At 47.8% G+C, this 19,689-nt stretch overlaps 1 protein-coding gene and 1 non-coding gene across 3 annotated transcripts in view; both read right to left on the bottom strand.

The window, feature by feature from the left end:
- The window catches only part of LOC129558498 (cytochrome P450 4F6-like), a 47,510-nt gene extending 31,508 nt beyond the window's left edge, over positions 1 to 16,002 (bottom strand). Inside the window, exons 1-2 of one of the 2 annotated variants that reach the window (XM_055429684.2) lie at positions 15,671 to 16,002; positions 5,053 to 5,280 (exon numbers count right to left, since the gene is read on the bottom strand). In XM_055429684.2, coding sequence (XP_055285659.1) covers positions 5,053 to 5,250 — 198 coding nt within the window. In that variant the 5' untranslated portion in view covers positions 5,251 to 5,280; positions 15,671 to 16,002. Of the gene's footprint in view, positions 1 to 5,052; positions 5,281 to 5,705; positions 5,814 to 15,670 lie in introns of those variants that run through there. The other variant, XM_055429683.1, reaches the window with a different exon arrangement.
- On the bottom strand, positions 9,499 to 9,605 carry LOC129559706 (U6 spliceosomal RNA). The gene has a single exon (XR_008686635.2). It is a non-coding gene; the product is annotated as a U6 spliceosomal RNA (small nuclear RNA).
- Positions 16,003 to 19,689: the final 3,687 nt, after the last annotated feature.

Below are 19,689 nucleotides of genomic sequence, written 5' to 3'. Positions count from 1 at the left end.
CCAGTCCATTCTAAAGGAGATCAATCCTGGGTGTTCATTGGAGGGATTGATTCTAAAGCTGAAACTGCAATACTTTGGCCACCTCATGCGACGAGTTGACTCACTGAAAAAGACTCTGATGCTGGGAAAGGTTGGGGGTGGGAGGAGAAGGGGACGACGGAGAATGAGATGGCTGGATGGCATCACCGACTCTGTGGACATGAGTTTGAGTGAACTCCGGGAGTTGGTGATGGACAGGGAGGCCTAGCGTGCTGTGATTCATGGGGTCGCGGAGAGTCGGACACGACTGAGTGACTGAACTGAACTGAACTGAAGCTGCAGGAGGAAACAAACTAGCGATATTATTTCCTTCTCTATACAAACTTAAAAGGAGGTTTCTCTTAAAATATTGTGTTGCCATAATGACACATGGTTTCACCTGAAGTTAACTGTTCTCAAACTTTGAGTTAACCAATGCATTTTTCTTATGGAAATGTTTGTCTTAAGCTATGTTAATATACTAGGAATTTACCCCAGACTCTGTCTTCAAGCCGGTTCCACCTAATGGCTCAGAACTCTTGACAAACCATTATATTATACTCAGACATTGTTCCCCTAATCTATGTAAAGGAAACTATTTGTAGGGTAATCTGCCCTTCTACAAGATTCAAGTCAATCGTTTCAGGGCCTGGGATGACTCGTCTGGTGCCGAAATTATCCCAAACTACATCTTATGGATGAGGGGCCTGGTGCCATTGTGAGTTTTAAGACATTCCTTTCTTTCATTAACAGACTGCTAGAAACTATATATAACATCCAGCTAAAAACTAGCAGGGGATATTCTTTCTGCCCCCTTCTGATGCCTGTGTCAGAAGCTCTCTCTATCTCCTTTATACTTTAATAAAACTTTATTACACAAAAGCTTTGAGCAATCAAGCCTCGTCTCTGGCCCCGGATTGAATTCTTCTCTGGAGGCCAAGAATCCCGGTGTTTTTTCATGGTTCAGCAACAACTTTTCACAAGCCCTGTAATCTCAGACAAGCTTTACAATGTGCTTGGGACATACTGCTCTGTGAGATGCTGGTCTGGGGGAGGAGCAGAGAGGAGCTGGACACTTGTGCCTTTGGCCTTGAATGAAAAGGGGAAGTAATGGCAAGTTACCCAGGCCTCCACCACAGTATTACCAAACATTATTAAAAAGGCTGGGCCACCGTATATATCATGTTTGTCCCCAGAACAAACATCTAGTGTGAGAGATGGATGATAATTAAGTAACTGGACAATTAACTATTTAATCATGAGCAGGGCCAAGTCCATAAAACTGTGCTCATTTCACAGTCTAGCAAGGTAATACTCAAAATTAGTTAGGCTTCAACAGTACATGAACTGAGAACTGCCAAGTGTACCAGCTGGATTTAGAAAAAGCAGAGAAACCAGAGATCAAATTGCCAACATCAACTGGATCATAGAAAAAGCAACAGGATTCCAGAAAAATATCTACTGCTGCTTCTACACTAAAGCCTTTGACTGTGTGGATCTCAGCTAACTGTATAAAATTATTAAACATATGGGAATACCAGACCACTTTACCTATTTCCTGAGAAACTTGTGTGCAGGTCAAAAAGCAACAGTTAGAACTGGACATGAACAGAAGACTGGTTCAAAATTGGGAAGAGTACAACAAGGCTATATATTATCACCCTGCTTTTTTAACTTACATGCAGAGTACATCATGAGAAATGCCAGGTTGAGTGAATCACAAGCTGGAATCAAGACTGCCTGGAGAAATATCAATAACCCCAGATATGCAGAGGATACTATCCTAATGGCAGAAAGCGAAGAGGAACCAAAGAGCCTCTTGATGAGGGTGAAAGAGGAGAGTGAAAAAACTGGCTTAAAACTCAACATTTAAAAAATTAAGATCATGAATTCTGGTCCCATCTCTTCATCGCAAAAAAAATATGGAAAAAATGGAAACAGTGACAGACTCTATTTTCTTAGGCTCCAAAATCACTGCAGATGATGACTGCAGCCATAAAATTAAAAGATACTTGCTCCTTGGAAGAAAAGCTCTGACAAACCTAGAGAGCATATTAAAAAGCAGAGGCATCACTTTGCCAACAAAGATCCATATAGTCAAAGATATGGTTTTTCCAGTAGTCATGTCCAGATGTGAGAGTTGGACCATAAAGAAGGTTGAGTGCCAAAGAATTGATGCTTCTGAACTGCCACTTTGGAGAAGACTCTTGAGAGTCCTTTGCACTGCAAGGAGATCAAACTGGTCAGTCCTGAAGGAAATCAACCCTGAATGTTCATTGGAAGGACTGATGCTGAAATTTTGAAGCTCCAATACTTTGGCCACCTGATACAAAGAGCTGGCTCATCGGAAAAGACCCTGCTGCTGGGAAAGATTGAAGGCTGGAGGAGAAGGGGACGACAGAGGATGAGATGGCATCATCGACTAAATGGACATGAGATTGAGCAAACTCCAGGAGATAATGAAGGACAGGCAGCCTGCTGTGCTGCAGTCCATGGGGTTGCAGAGAATCGGACGTGAATTAGAGACTGAACAACAACAAAAAGTGAGCAAAGTCAGAGATCAGAGTCTGGGGGAGTTAAAGGAAGTGTAGACAAGATAGTTATACTTGAGGCAAAAATGGATGGATAAGGAGGAATCCAGGGGAGGGGGATGCTTCCTGCAGCAGAAGCAAAAACCCTGCAGAGGGAAGAGCTTGGTTCACTGAAGAGATAAAGCAGAAGCTCAGAGTGACCATGACATGCACAAAGCTAAGGAGAACTGCAGGTTCTGGCCTGGAAACATTTAGTCTTTATCTTCAGAGCGATAGGCAGTCATTGAACAGTTTTCAGCCAAGAAACGGCATGACCTAAACTGAATTTCAGAAAAGTCTATCCAGGGCTAAAAAGAGAGAGAGAATGGAGGGGATGCCAGTGGCAATAAGCAGACCAGAGAGTAGGCTTGGCTAGGATTCCTGGAGAAAAATGATGGTGGATGGGGCCATGGGTGATAGGAGATGCATAGAGGGGGCAGACTGAGGACAGATTGTGGGGGCAGCACATTAGGACTGGGTGCATGGGTGACAGAAACAGGCAGGCTCGGGGCCCCAAAGTATGGGATGTGGACAAGTAGAAGGATGGACTAGACTGAGGGCAGGGGCAGGATTGGGGAGGGAGCCATGAGTTCAGTCTGACCAAAGAATGAGGTGTTTATGAGACCCTCCCCCTTCACGTGAGAAGAGGAGGAAGGAGCTGGATGACCTTGGGATCAGGAGAGATGTGAACTTGAAATACACTTACGGAGGAAACTGATGGTCGCCTTACGAGTTGGAGTCCTAGGTGAGGAAATGTCCTCAGAAGAAACAGAAGAAGGAGAAAGGCTTAGAATGCTGGGTGCGGGGGTTCCTCACATGGAATGATGGAGCAAAGGAGGAGCCAAGAGGGACAGAGGAGCTATGGGGAGGTAGGGGAGAGACCAGAGGAGGGTGTGTGCTGGAACCAAGAGGAAAATCAGGTTTCAGGAGGATAGGGTTGTCCACAAGCTCAGAGAGCTGCTGGGAGTTGGATGAGATGGGGCTGGATGGAGTCCATGGGGTGTGGAGACCTAGAGATCACAGCCATCTGGCAGAAGCAGATGCCAGATGGAGGTAGGGACCAGACTGGAGCAGGAGAAAGCAAACAGAAATGGAGGCAGTGAGTGAAAACAACTCTGAGACAGCAGATCAGAGGTTTTATTCAGAAGAAAGCTCACTGGGAATGGTCAGGTGGAGATGCTCATGTCACCTCTTTGTCCTGTTTGGTGACCTCTCGCATCATCGTGGAGAAGACATCAGAGTACTTGGAGGGTTTAGCCCTTATTCAAAGAGTCATGAAGGAAAGCCCAATTGGCCAGACACCGCAGCCCAAGTACAAAGGATGAGAATCTAAGCTAAAGGTATCCAAGGCAGTAGGATGGAAAGGAAGCCATTGGACTGGGGTGTAGGAGGGACTGGATATCCTGGCAGGATCTAGGATGGGAAATGAAGACAAAAGAAGCTCAAAGGAAGAGGGGTTATGATCAGAGAATGCAATCCTCAAATCAATGGTTTTGGAGGTGGCGCCCTTACGAGTGATGACAAAATACTAAGTGTGATTGTGGCAAAAAGGGGCCGACTCAACGCAGAGGAAAAGCCTCTGAGGATAAGACTAGGAAGGTGGGTCAGAAGCCTCCTTCCAGGAAGTTTGACCATTAGAGCAGAGTGATTCTGAAAAAGAGAGTGGTCCACTTTTATGCAAGATGAGCAACAGGGCTCACTGATGCGTCCTGGGGGTGGAAGGCAAGATAGGAAAAGGAAGGTGCCTGAGGAAGAGGAGAAGGAGAGACTGTCCACACATTCCTCTGACCCCTTGGGGGGAAGATGCGGTGGGGGTCATAGTTAATTTCTATGAGGAAACAGAAGCCCATAGAGGAGTAGACATTGGCCCAAGGCCCAACTGGAACAGATCCTGGACAGTGGCTCTGAGGAGGCCTCAAGATGAGCCATGCAGTCTGTGGGGACACCACGGGGCCCAGCTCTCTGCAGCCCACCCTGAGAGCCCCTCAAATGTGCACAAATGTGAGGAAGATGAGCAGGAACATGACCCAAAACAGGTTTGGGGTGAGGATGGCATTGGGGAACAAGAAAGGCACTGGGGGGATTCCCTGATGGCCCAGGAACTAAGACTCCATGCTCCCCGTGCAGAAGGCCCAGGTTCAGTCCCTGGTCAGGGAACCAGATCCTGCATTCTGCAATTAAAGCTCCTGCATACAGCAAAGAAGATTGAAGATCCTTCATGCCACAACTAAGATCCAGTGAGCAAAATAAGTAAATTAAAAGAAGAAGAAGGAAGGCATTGAAGCATAGGATGGACAGAGAAGAGAGGACTGGACCCAGTGGGTGGGAGGTGAGGCAAGAGGTTTCTTTTGCCACCATAGACCTCAGCCTAATCCCAGACTCCCAGCTCTCTAAGCCCCATTCCTGACCCTCAGGAAGTCCATCCACCCTGATCCCTCAGACCTGTCCTGCTGCTCACACTCACCAGGCCCAGGTGACCCCAAAACCAGCTCCGTTTGGGGGGCTGCGGGAAACATCGGAGGCGACAGCAGTTGTCATAGAAGGCGTAGATCCAGGCCAGGACGCGGGCCAGGATCCAGGAGGCCGCAACCAGCAGCAGCAGCAGCCATGGGGAGGCTGCCACCGGCCCGAGTCCCAGCCAGGACAGGCTCAGCTCCAGCATCCTGTGGTCAGACGGGGTGCAGGGTGAGTCCTGAGGGGGAAGGAAGAGGCAGTGATGGTGAGCTGTGAGGCAGAGACGGTCAGAGGGAGAGGAGCAAGGGAGTGAGGGGCAGGGTGAGTGCTGGGGACGGGCCAGAGGGCTCAGAGACAGGCAGACAGGCGCTGGGCGAGGGGAGGGAGAAACAGGAATTCAGAGGGAGAGGGAGAGAGACAGAGAGAGAAAAAGAAGAAAATAAAAGGAAGGGAAAGAAAGGGAAGGGAGAGAAGAGAGAAAGAAAAAGACAGATGAAGAAACGAATTAGTGGAAAGTTGCCAGGATCTCCAGTTGCGAGGAAACCACCATCCCCAGGGGGACGGGGGGTGTGTGCAGCTCTCTCTGGAGCCACCCTGTCTAGGGCAGCAACCACCTCCTGCCCCAGGCCAGAACCCTCTGCCCCAGCAACACCAGCCCGGCACCTTCGGTCAGAAGCAGCTTGTCCCACACAACTTCCTCCGTTCTCCTTCTGGGAGGTCTCTTTCCCTCTGGCCCAACCTCTGAATGGCGGGGAGGCTGGGCTTGGCTGACAGCCAGTCCCTCCCTGAATGCCTCCTCCCCAACCTGGCTTCTGGCCCAAGACTTCAAACCGGAGTTGTCTGGCCAGAGAGACCAGCTCAGGCTCACATGGCACAGACCCTGAACTCTCAGGACTCTGCACCTCCCACATGGATTTATTGGGGTGCGAGCAAAGGTGACTCTGGGCCCCCAAGTTTACAACCACCTTTGCCCTTCCAAGGCTAGGGTGTGGCACTCAAAGCATGAACGTTCAGGTGCCAGGTGCGCAGGGCCTGCCCCAGCCTTGTCCCAAAACATCTCTGCAGTTCCTCTCCATGCGTGTGCCAGGAGGGCAGCGTGCATCATTTTTCAGCACAGAATCAGGAAGCTTGAGATCTGAAGCCTCTGCCCTTTAGGGCACACAGCCTGGCAGGAGTTCAAGTCCTTCCTCCCAACAGCTCAGGGTGTGTGTTGAGCCATGACTGTGGCAAGCAGGAACAGAGAATCCAGCCTGACTGGGAATTACCCACATTAGATTCAGAGGAAAAAGGATTCAGTCAGAAGACAGCATCTGGAAGCATGAAGTGTAAGGCTTGCAAGGCACTCGTAGAGAGCAGGGTTCACATGGGGGAGGGCAGAGCAGGGAGATCCGGAGTGGGGAGCCTCACTCTCACTGTGGTTTGTGCCCACTTTCTTTGGGCTTTCCTGGTGGCTCAGACGGTAAAGAATCTGCCTGCAATGCAGGAGACCCAGGTTCGATCCCTGGGTCAGGAAGATCCCCTGGAGGTGGACATGGTGACCCACTCCAGTATTCTTGCCTGAAGAATCCCATGGACAGAGGAGCCTGGCGGGCTACAGTCCTGGGGTTACAGAGACGGACACAACTGGGTGACTAACACTTTCACTTTCTCTGGGCTCAGCCTTCCCTTCTGGGACATGGGATGTAAGCATTAAAGGGGACACAAATTCTTTCAGATCCAGTTCCCAAATTTCCCTGTAAAGTGGTCTCAGCCCCCCATGAGCTCTCCTCATAGTCAGGCTGAAAGATGAGGGTGGGTTTGAAGGATGCAGTTGCTGAATGAAAGAAGCTCAGACATTCTTCCTGCATCTCAGAAAGCTGGAGAGATACCCAAATTCCTTCCACCACGTCTGCTACACCCTACTTCTTCTGGGTCTACCTGATCCAGCTTTGGGTGGCTTCAGGAGGCTTCATCCAGCTTCAGATGCCTGGTCCTTGTTGTTGTTTAGTGACTAAGTCAACTCTTTGCAACCCCATGGACCATGTAGCCAGCCAGGCCCTTCTGTCCATAGGATCCTCCAGGCAAGGATACTAGAATGGGCTGCTATGACCTCCTTCAGGGTCTCTTCCCAATGCAGGGATAGAACAAGCATCTCCTACACTGGCAGGCAGATTCTTTACCACTGAGCCACCTGGGAAGCCTGGAGCCCCCAGCAAGTTTGGGTGCACTGTCCTAGACTCTTCTTTTCTGCTGAGGTGGATCCAGCCACTGACAGTTTCATCCAGAAAACAGCCAGGAGCAGGGTGGGAGCAGGTGAGAAGCAGCAGGGCTAGCCAGAGAGGGGTGGGGAGAAGCAGGAAGAAAGAAGAGGAAACAGGGGTCCAGAGAGGTGCAATAACTCTCTCCAGCCACAGAGAGAAGTAATTCAACAAGACAGGACTAGTGAAAGTGAATCCTGGCATATATTCAGAACTCATTAACTGTTTAGGGAAGCAAGGGACCTTTATCACTACAAGCTGTAAAAGCTGGCCACCCAAAATGGGGTCCTCAGACCAGCAGCGCTGGCAATAGCAGCAACATCTAGGTAATGCAGAACTTTGGGCTCTAACACACCAAGGTGATGGCTGCAAAATTTCTGCTATTGTCCCCAGTGAGAGGAGGAGTTATTTTGTCTTCTCCTTGAATCGGTCCTGACACTGTTTAACTAACATTGTGTGGTTAGGTGGTACCATGCCAGTTACGGGCCTTAGACTGGTTTGGCAGCTTAAATTTACGAGTTTTTTTTTTTTTTAATATATATAATTGTATTTATTTATTATTTTGGGCTGTTCTGGATCTTCATTGCTGCATGGACTTTTCTCTTGTGGCTTCCGGGCTCTAGAGCAAAGGCTCAGTAGTTGTATACATGGGCTTAGTTGCTCCGCAGCATGTGGGATCTTCCCAGTCCAGGGATCTAACCTGTGTCTACTACATTGGCAGGCAGATTCCTTACCACTGAGCCACCAGGGAAGCCCTGCGTGCTGTTTTTGAAACCCAGTCCCTTGGAATTCAGTCACCATGCGCTAGAGAAGCCCAAGCCAGGTGGAGAAACTGATCAACAGCCTTGGATTATCTCCCAGCCGACAGTCAGTGCCATGTGCCGGCCACAAGAGGGAGACATCTGTATGGTCCAACCAGCTGAGCCTCCAGATGACCACAGCCTTGGGTGACATCACAGGGTTCCCAGCTGACATTCAGAATCATAAGAGAAAATAAAGTAGCCATTGTTTTAAGCCACGAAGATCTGGGGGCTGATTAAAAAGATCAACATAATGCCATTTGCAGCAACATGGATGGACCTCAGTTCAGTTCAGTTCAGTCGCTCAGTCGTGTCCGACTCTTTGCGACTCCATGAATCACAGCACGCCAGGCCTCCCTGTCCATCACCAACTCCCGGAGTACACTCAAACTCATGTCCACAGAGTCGGTGATGCCATCCAGCCATCTCATTCTCCGTCGTCCCCTTCTCCTCCCGCCCCCAACCTTTCCCAGCATCAGAGTCTTTTCCAGTGAGTCAACTCGTCGCATGAGGTGGCCAAAGTATTGCAGTTTCAGCTTTAGCATCAGTCCCTCCAATGAACATCCAGGATTGATCTCCTTTAGAATGGACTGGTTGGATCTCCCCATTATTGATAAGTATGATCCTGTTGCCATTTACTTTATTGTTTTGGGTTCGAGTTTATACACTCTGTGTTTCCTGTCTAGAGAAGGTCCTTTAGCATTTGTTGGAGAGCTGGTTTGATGGTGCTGAATTCTCTCAGCTTTTGCTTGTCTGTAAAGCTTTTGATTTCTCCTTCATATTTGAATGAGATCCTTGCTGGGTACAGTAATCTGGGCTGTCGGTTATTTTCTTTTTTTTAGCTTTTATGGTTTTTTTTTAATTGGAGGCTAATTACATTATTGTATTGGTTTTGCCATACATTGACATGAATCTGCCCCGGGTGTACGTGTGTTCCCCATCTTGAACCCCCCTCCCACCTTCCTCCCCATCCCATCCCTATGGTTCATCCCAGTACAGCAGCCCCGAGCATCCTGTATCATGCATTGAACCTGGACTGGCGATTCATCTCACATATGATAATATACATGTTTCAATGCCATTCTCTCAAATCATCCCACCCTCGCCCTCTCCCACAGACTCCAAAAGACTGTTCTATACATCTCTGTCGCTTTTGCTGTCTCGTATAAAGGGTTATCATTACCATCTTTCTAAATTCCATATATATGCGTTAGTATACTGTATTGGTGTTTCTCTTTCTGGCTTACTTTACTATGTATAATAGGCTCCAGTTTCATCTACCTCATTAGAACTGATTCAAATGTGTTCTTTTTAATTGCTGAGTAATACTCCATTGTGTATATGTACCACAGCTTTCTTATCCATTCGTCTGTAGATGGACATCTAGGTTGCTTCCATGTCCTGGCTATTATAAACAGTAAAAACATGAAACGCTTCACGAATTTGCATGTCATCCTTGCGCAGGGGCCATGCTAATCTTCTCTGTATCATTCCAATTTTAGTTTATGTGCTGCTGAAGTGAGCACTATTTTCTTTCAACACTTTAAGTATGCCCTGCCATTCCCTCCTGGCCTGAAGAGTTTCTGTTGAAAGATCAGCTGTTATCCTTATGGGAATCCTCTTGTGTATTATTTGTTGTTTTTCCCTTGCTGCTTTTAATATTTGTTCTTTGTGTTTGATCTTTTTTAATTTCATTAGTATGTGTCTTGGAGTATTTCATCTTGGGTTTATTCTGTTTGGGACTCTCTGGGTTTCTTGGACTTGGGTGACTATTTCCTTCCCCATTTTAGGGAAGTTTTCAACTATTATCCCCTCGAGTAATTTCTCATGGTCTTTCTTTTTGTCTTCTTCTTCTGGGACTCCTTGATTCGAATGTTGGGGCATTTAACATTGTCCCAGAGGTCTCTAAGGTTATCCTCATTTCTTTTGTTTTTCTTTTTTCCTCTCTTTCATTTATTTCTACCATTCTATCTTCTAACTCACTTATCCTATCTTCTGCCTCCGTTATTCTACTGTTGGTTCCCTCCAGAATGTTTTTGATCTCATCTATTGATTAAATACAATCTATTCATTGTATATTGTATATTGACTCTTTTTTAATTCTTCTAAATCCTTGTTAAACCTTTCTTGCACCTTCTCGATCCTTGTCTCCAGGTTATTTATCTGTAACTCCAATTTGTTTTCAAGATTTTGGATCATTTTCACTGTCATTATTCGGAATTCTTTATCAGGTAGGTTCCCTATCTCTTCCTCTTTTGTTTGGGTTGGTGGGCATATATCCTGTTCCTTTACCTGCTGGGTATTTCTCTGCCTCTGCATCTTGCTTATATTGCTGTGTTTGGGGTGGCCTTTCCATCCTCTGGCAGTTTGTGGTGTTCTCTTTATTGTGGAGTTTACTTTCTGTGGGTGGGTTTGGATGGGTGGCTTGACAAGTTTCTCTGGTTAGGGAAGCTTGTGTCGGTGTTCTGGTGGGTGGAGCTGGATTTCTTCTCTCTGGAGTGCAATGAAGTGTCCAGTAATGAGTTATGAGATGTCAATGGCTTTGGAGTGACTTTGGGCAGCCTGTATATTGAAGCTCAGGGCTATGTTCCTGTGTTGCTGGAGAATTTCTGTGGTATGTCTTGCTCTGGAACTTGTTGACCCTTGGATGGTGCTTGGTTTCAGTGTAGGTATGGAGGCATTTGATGAGCTCCTATCGATTAATGTTCCCTGGAGTCAGGAGTTCTCTGGTGTTCTCAGGATTTGGACTTAAGCCTCCTGCCTCTGGTTTTCAGTCTTATTCTTGCAGTAGCCACAAGACTTCTCCATCTGTCACTTCCAAGGTGGTTCCCTCTGTTTTAGCTTCTTCTGTTTGCTGATCTCTTCAGTGTCTAATTTCCGCCCTGACACTAGGGGGCGGTGGTGGACACTTTTTAAGGCTCACTTGTTCGGTTGTGCCGTCGGGAGGGAGGAACGCTGCAAACAAATATCACTGGCATCTGTGGGGAGTGCTTGCAGTGTCTCGACCGCACTGGGTTTGCCCCCGCTCATGGCATGTGTGCTGTGACCGTCTACCCTGCACAGGCTTTAGGTTGCTCTGCCAGGAACTGAGGTCAGCGCTGAGTTGCATGCACATCCCAGGTCTAAACCGCTCAGGTTCAGGTACTCAGGTACTCCACAAAGGCGCAGACTTGGTTGGGCTTACGTTTTGTGCCCTTCCCCAGTCTGAGCAGCTCAGGTGACCCGGTGTTTGCGAGCACAGTCGCTGCAACTTACTGCTTCCCTGGTCCCTGCCACTCGGTTTTCTGGGTGTACAACCAGCGCACCTTCTCAGGTGGATGTCGACCGGCCAGAATCACAAGAAGTCTTGGTTAGCAACGAAGCCTGCTTGCAGTTTGGTAGATGATGCCTCCCTGGGGCCGTGATGGCCCCCTTCCAGCTCTGCCTGCCTTTCCCCTGCCTGTCTCAGCAGGGGATGGCCCGTCCACAGCCAGCTAGGTCTAGTCAGCCTTTTGTTCTGTGAGCGGGTCTGGCGGTGTCTTAGGTTAGGGCTTTTTGCCTTTTTGCAGGGTAGCTAACCCACAGTCTGGTTTGCTATCTCAAGTTAGCTCCCTCAGATTGCCCTCAGGGCATTCAGGCCCAGTCCTTACTCTAAGCAATACAGCCGCGCCTCTCTGCCCAGCCCCAACTTGCTAGTGGTGGATGTGGGCCTCTGCACTGCTTCTCAGCTGGGAGTTACCCTTGGGCATGTAATCTGTGGGTTTTAATTATTTATTTCTTTTTCCTCCTGGTTATGTGGCCCTCTGAGGTTCCAAGGCTCACCACAGACTCACCAGTGAGAGTGTTTCCTGGTGTTTGGAAACTTCTCTCTTTTTTAAGCCTCCCTTCCCGGGACGGATCTCCGTCCCTCCCTCTTTTGTCTCCCTTTTTATCTTTTATGTTTTTTCCTACCTCCTTTCGAAGACAATGGGCTGCTTTTCTGGGTGCCTGATGTCCTCTGCTGGCATTCAGAAGTTGTTTTGTGGAATTTACTCAGCGTTCAAATGTTCTTTTGATAAATTTGTGGGGGAGAAAGTGGTCTCCCCATCCTAATCCTCCGCCATCTTCCTCCCTCTGCAGGTGGATTCTTTACCAGCTGAGTCACAAGATAGCTGGATTCTTTACCAGCTGAGCCACAGATAACGAAATAGACCTACAGGCAACTGCTCAGTGTCATGTGGAAGCCTGGATGGGAGGGGAGTTTGGGGGAGAATGGATACATGTAGATGCCTGACTGAATCCCTTAGCTGTCTATCTGAAAGTATCACAGCATTGTTAATCGGCTACACCCCAAAACAACTTTTAAAAGTTATTAATTTAAAATAATTAGAAAAAAGATTTTGGGGTGTTCATTACACAGTGACAGATCATTACTGTCGGATTGTACTTACCTAATCAGAATTTATGTTTTAACCAGATTCCAGGGATTCTTGTGCTTGTTAAAGTTTGAGAATCCCTGCTTTAAGAGACCTGAGTCAGGCTCTGCAATATATGTCAGGGAACCGTACCCTGTTTGTCTCTCAATTTTTTAATCTGTAAAGTCAGGGGAAAAATCTGTCCTTGCCAGGCCTGGGTTGCTGTGTATTTACTGAGTGTCAACTATGCAGAAGATATTAAGAAGAGGTAGCAAGAATACACAGAAGAACTGCACAAAAAAGATCTTCACGACCTAGATAATCACAATGGTGTGATCACTGACTTAGAGCCAGACCTCTTGGAATGTGAAGTCAAGTGGGCCTTAGAAAGCATCACTATGAACAAAGCTAGTGGAGATGATGGAATTCCAGTTGAGCTATTTCAAATCCTGAAAGATGATGCTGTGAAAGTGCTGCACGCAATATGCCAGCAAACTTGGAAAACTCAGCAGTGGCCACAGGACTGGAAAAGGTCAGTCTTCCTCCCAATCCCAAAGAAAGGCAATGCCAAAGAATGCTCAGACTACCACACAACTGCACTCATCTCACACGTTAGTAAAGTCATGCTCAAAATTCTCCAAGCCAGGTTTCAGCAGTATGTGAACCATGAACTTCCAGATGTTCAAGCTGGTTTTAGAAAAGGCAGAGGCACCAGAGATCAAATTGCCAACATCCACTGGATCATGGAGAAAGCAAGAGAGTTCCAGAAAAACATCTATTTCTGCTTCATTGACTATGCCAAAGCCTTTGACTGTGTGGATCACAATAAACTGTGGAAAATTCTGAAAGAGATGGGAATCCCAGAACACCTGACCTTGAGAAACCTGTATGCAGGTCAGGAAGCAACAGTTAGAACTGGACATGGAACAACAGACTGGTTCCAAATAGGAAAAGGATGGCATCAAGGTTGTTTATTGTCACCCTGCTTATTTAACTTATATGCAGAGTACATCATGAGGAACGCTGGGCTGGAAGAAGCACAGGCTGGAATCAAGATTGCTAGGAGAGATATCAATAACCTCAGATATGAAGATGACACCACCCTTATGGCAGAAAGTGAAGAGGAACTCAAAAGCCTCTTGATGAAAGTGAAAGAGGAGAGTGAAAAAGTTGGCTTGAAGCTCAACATTCAGAAAACAAAGATCATGGCATCTGGCCCCATCACTTCATGGGAAATAGATGGGGAAACAGTGTCAGACTTTATTTTTCGGGGGGGCTCCAAAATCACTGCAGATGCTGATTGCAGCCATGAAATTAAAAGACGCTTACTCCTTGGAAGGAAAGTTATGACCAACCTAGATAGCATATTAAAAAGCAGAGACATTACTTTGCCAACCAAGGTCCGTCTAGTCAAGGCTATGGTATTTCCAGTGGTCATGTATGGATGTGAGAGTTGGACTGTGAAGAAAGCTGATCGCCAAAGAATTGATGCTTTTGAACTGTGGTGTTGGAGAAGACTCTTGAGAGTCCCTTGGACTGCAAGGAGATCCAACCAGTCCATTCTAAAGGAGACCAGTCCTGGGTGTTCATTGGAAGGACTGCTGCTGAAGCTGAAGCTCCGATACTTTGGTCATGCGAAGAGTTGACTCACTGGAAAAGACTCTGATGCTGGGAGGGATTGGGGGCAGGAGGAGAAGGGGACGACAGATAGTGAGATGGCTGGATGGCATCACCGACTCGATGGAGGTGGGTTTGAGTGAACTCCGGGATTTGGTGATGGACAGGGAGGCCTGGCGTGCTGTGATTCATGGGGTCACAAAGAGTCGGACACGACTGAGCGACTGAACTGAACTGAACTATGTTCTAGAAACCATTCTAGAGGGTAGGATGTAGCTATAAGCACAGCAGACATTGTCTCTTCTGTCAAAGGACTCCTCCAAGGGGGAGAAAGGCAATGATCAGATAAATGATCAAAAATTACCAGACAGTGATAGGGACACAAGGGCTTCCAGGAGGAGGTGACCTTTGAGCCGGACCCAAATGAAGAGGGGGAGTGAACTTCATGGTTAAAAGGGCCCCACAATCACAGAGAAGGCACAAGCAAGCCTGTCCTTGTCCTGTCAGTACCCACACTGTGATGACAGTTGCCAAGTCCTTGGGGGAACCAGCTAAGGTGAAACTTTTGGTCCAGCATTCTGTCCAGAAGCCAGGATTAAAGACTGCTTCATCGTGTGGCCAAGAACTCCAGCAGGCCTAGGGGCTACAGGAGGGGCAGGATCCATCACCCGGCTTCCTGGATCAGATGGTAGGAAAATAAAGGGACCCAACACAGGGGGACAGGACGCCTCAGATGGGGACATTCTGTTCTGTGCCTGAGGAGACTGGGGCGTCTCCAGTGGTTTCTCATAAAAGAACATCTCAGTTGCCAAATCACACAAGCCTGGCTTATGGAATGTCCCCCAGCCAGTGTTGAAGAAAGGAGCCACTCTCCCTCTGTCCCTTTGCCAGGGGTCCTTCCACTCCCACCCAGAACCAGGCAGTGGGCAAGCTTGTGCCAGACTAGCTGTGGTGGTTACTTGGAATCACCAGCCACTGGCACAGTCCATCACCCCTCTGAACCTCACTTTTCACATCTGTTAAATGGGTTGATGGAACCTCACAGAGAGTTGCAAGCATCCAATTAGACACAGACAGAAAGAGTAGGAGAAAGTATGTTTCAAAACAGTTTGCAGGTGGCACAGTGATTAAGAATCCACCTGCCAATGCAGGAAATGCAGGAGGCATGGGTTCAATCCCTTGGTCGGGAAGATCTCCTGGAGACAAAAAGAGCAACCCACTCTGGTATTCTTGCCTGGAGAATTCGGTGGACAGAGGAGCCTGGCAGACTATGGTCCATAGGGTTGCTAAGAGTCAAACACAACTGAGCGACTGAGCACAGCACAAAGGTGAGATTATAAATGAAGCCTGTGAATGCACGTGTATGTGTGCACGTTTGTACATGCGCTGAAAAAATCCATAAGAATCCACACAACACAGTGGAGCTGAGGGAAGTAGATCGGAGTCTCAAATGCATTTTTTTCCCACATTGCCCAAATGCTAGAACGTTTATTGCTGAAACAATTTTAAAAAGAAATAAGGATTTAGCACAGTGAAAGGCACATAGCTGGCCACACAAAACAGATGAGGAGTTTTTATTTGTTTTCATAATAAAGACTCACCTCTCAGGAACCAGCCTGGAGTCCCTCTAGAACAAGCATGCAGGCTGCCTGCTGGCTGGCATTTCACCTCTTCTCCCTCAGCTATTAGGAGAGAACAAGTTCCAGACTCAGAAGAACTGACTGAGTTCCAGTCTCAGCTCTGCTACTCGCTGGCTGTGTGACCTTGGGCAAGTCAATTGCCCTCTCTAATCTTCATGTCCTCCTCTGAAGATGAAGAAAGGATTTATGTCTCCCAGGTGGCTCATTCCTCAACAACAAGCTGTACTTGCCCATCCACTCTATAGCAGGCATAGGGCTGGGACCCAGCACACAGGATGAACAAGACAGACAAGGTCTCTGGATCATTGAGCTCACATCTAGTGGAGGAAGTCAACAGGAAATAAGACCAAGTTGGATGGTGGCAGGAATTAGGGAAATTAACACAGTGAGATGCACTAGAAAGTGACCAAGAGAACTGCTCTGGACTGGGCAGTCAGGGAGGGCCTCCCTGAGGAGGTGGATTTCGAGCAGAAACCTGAATGACATGGAAAAGTGGGTCATGAATAAGAATCACCCCCTGAAGCCATACCAGGACTATAAAGATCCGGCACAGGGTGGGACGCACATGTTCATTCTTGCTTCTGTCTTCAAATGGGCTAAGATAATCAAGGCTGGTAGGAGCAGTGTGAACCAGCCATGCTGGAGACCCACAGTGGAGCTGATGCAATCTGACTCAACACTCCCAGCCCTGAAGCAGGTTTGTGATAAAAAACCAACAGGTCCCTGAGGCCACACTGTAGGCAGAAACAGATGGAAGAGCTGCCAGATTTCTGGCCCAGGTGGCAGAAGATCAAATGAACTGAATTGGGAGCCAGAAAGCCTGGAGGAAAACTTCGGAAAAGTACACAGAACACACACAGTTAGGGAAAACCACTAGGGCGTATTATTGTTGGCAATATAGTCATGAATAGTCTCCTTCCTCCCCACATCCCTCCTCCTGCCCTTCCTCCTCCTCCTCTTCATCATCATCATCTGTTCCATCTGCTTACTGGGTAATGATTGTTCACAAAAACTAGCCTGACCACCAAGGACCACCCCAAGCCACAGAAGGGAGGCTTGGAGAAATGACCCTTGGGAAGTGCAATGCTATAAAAAGAGATCATTTGTCCCCTTCTAACTCCCCAAGTAGTAAATTAAAGTTAGCAGTAAACTCTTTGCCATCCTTCCCCTTAAGAGATTATGATGATTTTATTTTGTGTGTCAGCTAGACTAGCCCAATTGTCGTTATTCAGTCACTAAGTCGTGTCTGATTCTTTGTGACCTTGTGGACTGCAGCACACTAGTCCTGCATCACACTAGTTCCCTGTCCCTCAGCATCTCCCAGGGCTTGCTCAGATTCAAGTCCATTGAGTCGGTGATGCCATCCAACCATCTCATCCTCTGCCACCCTCTTCTCCTCCTGCCTTCAGTCTTTCCCAGCAGTAGGGTCTTTTCCAGTGAGTCAGCTCTTTGCATCAGGTGGCCAAAGTATAGGACCCAGTTATTAAACACTTATCTAGGTGTTGCTGAGAAGATGTTTTTTAAGTTTGCCAGGGAGCTAAAGTTTATCATTTTAAATTACTAAATTTCCTGGAAGTTTATTATGCAATAAAAGTTAACAAACATATATTTCCCAACATGTTTAGAGTCTTCAAAAAATAGTTATGTGTGCACAAATGTTTACATTGAAAATGCTCTTATATGCAGTTTTGTAAAATGAAAAAGAAATCGCACCACACTGTGGGGCTGGTGGTTGGGGAGCAGGAACAGAGTGAAAATGTTCCCCATGTAACACGTGGGGGAGAAAGGAAGCGAGAGAGAGGGAGGAGAGGGGAGATAAAAAATAAAGCGCTTACGACAATGTTCCTTGACACACAGTCAGCACCAAGCATGGTGTTTGCCGTTATTCCTCTTATTTTATGACAGAATGAGGACAAGAGCACAAGGCAAGAGCTTTGGGTCCATCCAGTTCACACATCAGTGACCTACCGGCTGTTTACAACACTCACCCCATTTATTCCCTGAGCCCTTATCAAGGAGGAGACTCCCAGAGGGGAGAAAGCCCTGGGCTTTGGGTCAGAGACCCCATGGTCAATGCCCACCTTTGCCTGCTCTCCGGCTGTGTGACCTTGAACAAGTGACTTGCCTTCTCCGAGCCTCACTTCCTTCTCAGTAAAAAGAGGCATAAGATTAGGTCTACAGATGGTAAAGTCTCCACCTGCAGTGAGGGAGATCCAGGTTCAATTCCTGGATCAGGAAGATCCCCTGTTGAAGGGAATGGCAAGCCACTTCAGTATCCTTGCCTGGAGAATCCCAAGGACAGAGGAGCCTGGTGGGCTACAGTCCATGGGGTCTGAGCAACTAACACTCACATGGGAATTAGAGAAATAAACCCATATATGTGTCTTAGTTTGGGTTCTCCAGAATTTAACACTGATGTAAAGATTCAAGTGAAAATACTTTATTTGGAAGTGACCTTGAGATAAAAATTCAACTGTAAGTTGTTTCTTTGGGAGGTGATTCTAGAAAATGCCAGTAAGATAATGGGGAAGTGAAACAGAAAAGAGAAGGCACCAGGTAAAGGATGCTTTATCAAGGAAGCTTACACTATGAGTACCTGGGGCTCAGTCCCTCGGAGAGACAGCAGAGGACATGTACCCCGCTTCCAGGCCTTACTTAGGGCTGCTTCCAAAGGCATTATTTCTCCAGAATGTTCTGCCTGATGGAAGTTTGAACAGCAGCTCCTGCGATAAGCCCAGCCTGATGTGAACGGTTGCAGTCATTCAGTTAGTGCAATTCTCCTCTTCGCTCTTCTGAACACACCCATCCAGACACATGCACACACGGATGCGTGCACCCACCATCTCACACAGCACACAATCACACACTGTGCACACATTTTGACTCTTACACACGTACACACACTCACATACTTGCACACAGTCACATGGATGCTCTCATATTCACTCAAATGCACCCTAACATACCAAGTCACACACGACCTCGCGTGCACTCACGCTCACACACTAAACTAGTGGAGACCAGATGCCTTAGAGCACGTTGTTCCCGAACCGTCCAGCAGAGGGAGCCTCCGACACACTCAGGAGAGGAAAGAGATCGAAAAGCAACTAGTGACAGCACCAGGCCTTAAGAATCACACACACGGGAGCACCTGCGTCTCAGGGACCTCGTCTCTTTCACTCACCATCCACAGCCCTCAGAGGAAAGTCAATCTACATTAATGACAAGGAAGATGATCCTGTAAAATCCACACGATACGGGAGAACGGAGCAGCAGAGAGAGGCAGTCCTAGTCATGCCCACCGCTAGGAGGGGGCAGAGCCGGGGTTTGAACCCACACCTCTTGCCTCCCAAGGCCAAGTTATGTTTGCCGGTAGATGACAAGGTTGCAAGGGAAAGGGTGGGGCGAAAGATGACGTTGCGACATTTAGGGAATGGTGTGCGCCTGGAGAACCTCAGCCTGAACAAGGATGTGGAAGACGGAGCATCATCAAAGCCGAGTGGTGCCTGTAGGGCCCGGAATTGCAAGTTCCCCACTTAGACCGCCAGCAGCCTCTGACACGGGATTCCGATCGACGACCCCACTTTACGCCACCAGAGGGCGCCCCAGGATCGGCTTCCAGGTTTGCCTCCGCTACTCCAGGCCCCCACCCCATTCCCTAGCACATTCCTTTCCGGGCAAAGAGGGGCGAGAAACCCCGCCAGGACAAGGAGCCTGAAGCATGGGGTAGAAAACGACTTCGGGCCCCTTCTAAGGTCCCAAGGACATCGTTGTATGATTCGGAGTGAGTCATTTCATTCTGGGGAACTCAAGTTTCCACCTCCGTGAAACGAGGTGCTATATGCTCAGTTGCTAAGTCGCCTGCGACTCTTTTGTGACCCCATGGATCGTAGTCCGCCAGGCTCCTCTGTCCATGGAATTTCCCAGGCAAGAATACTGGAGTGGGTTGCCGTTTCCTCCTCTAGGGGAATCTTTCAGAC

The sequence above is a fragment of the Moschus berezovskii genome, chromosome 8, assembly GCF_049115385.1.
Source record: "Moschus berezovskii isolate FMDL1 chromosome 8, NW_MosBer_1.0, whole genome shotgun sequence".
NCBI lineage: Eukaryota > Metazoa > Chordata > Mammalia > Artiodactyla > Moschidae > Moschus > Moschus berezovskii.
This window is presented reverse-complemented; position numbering and strand designations above follow the sequence as displayed.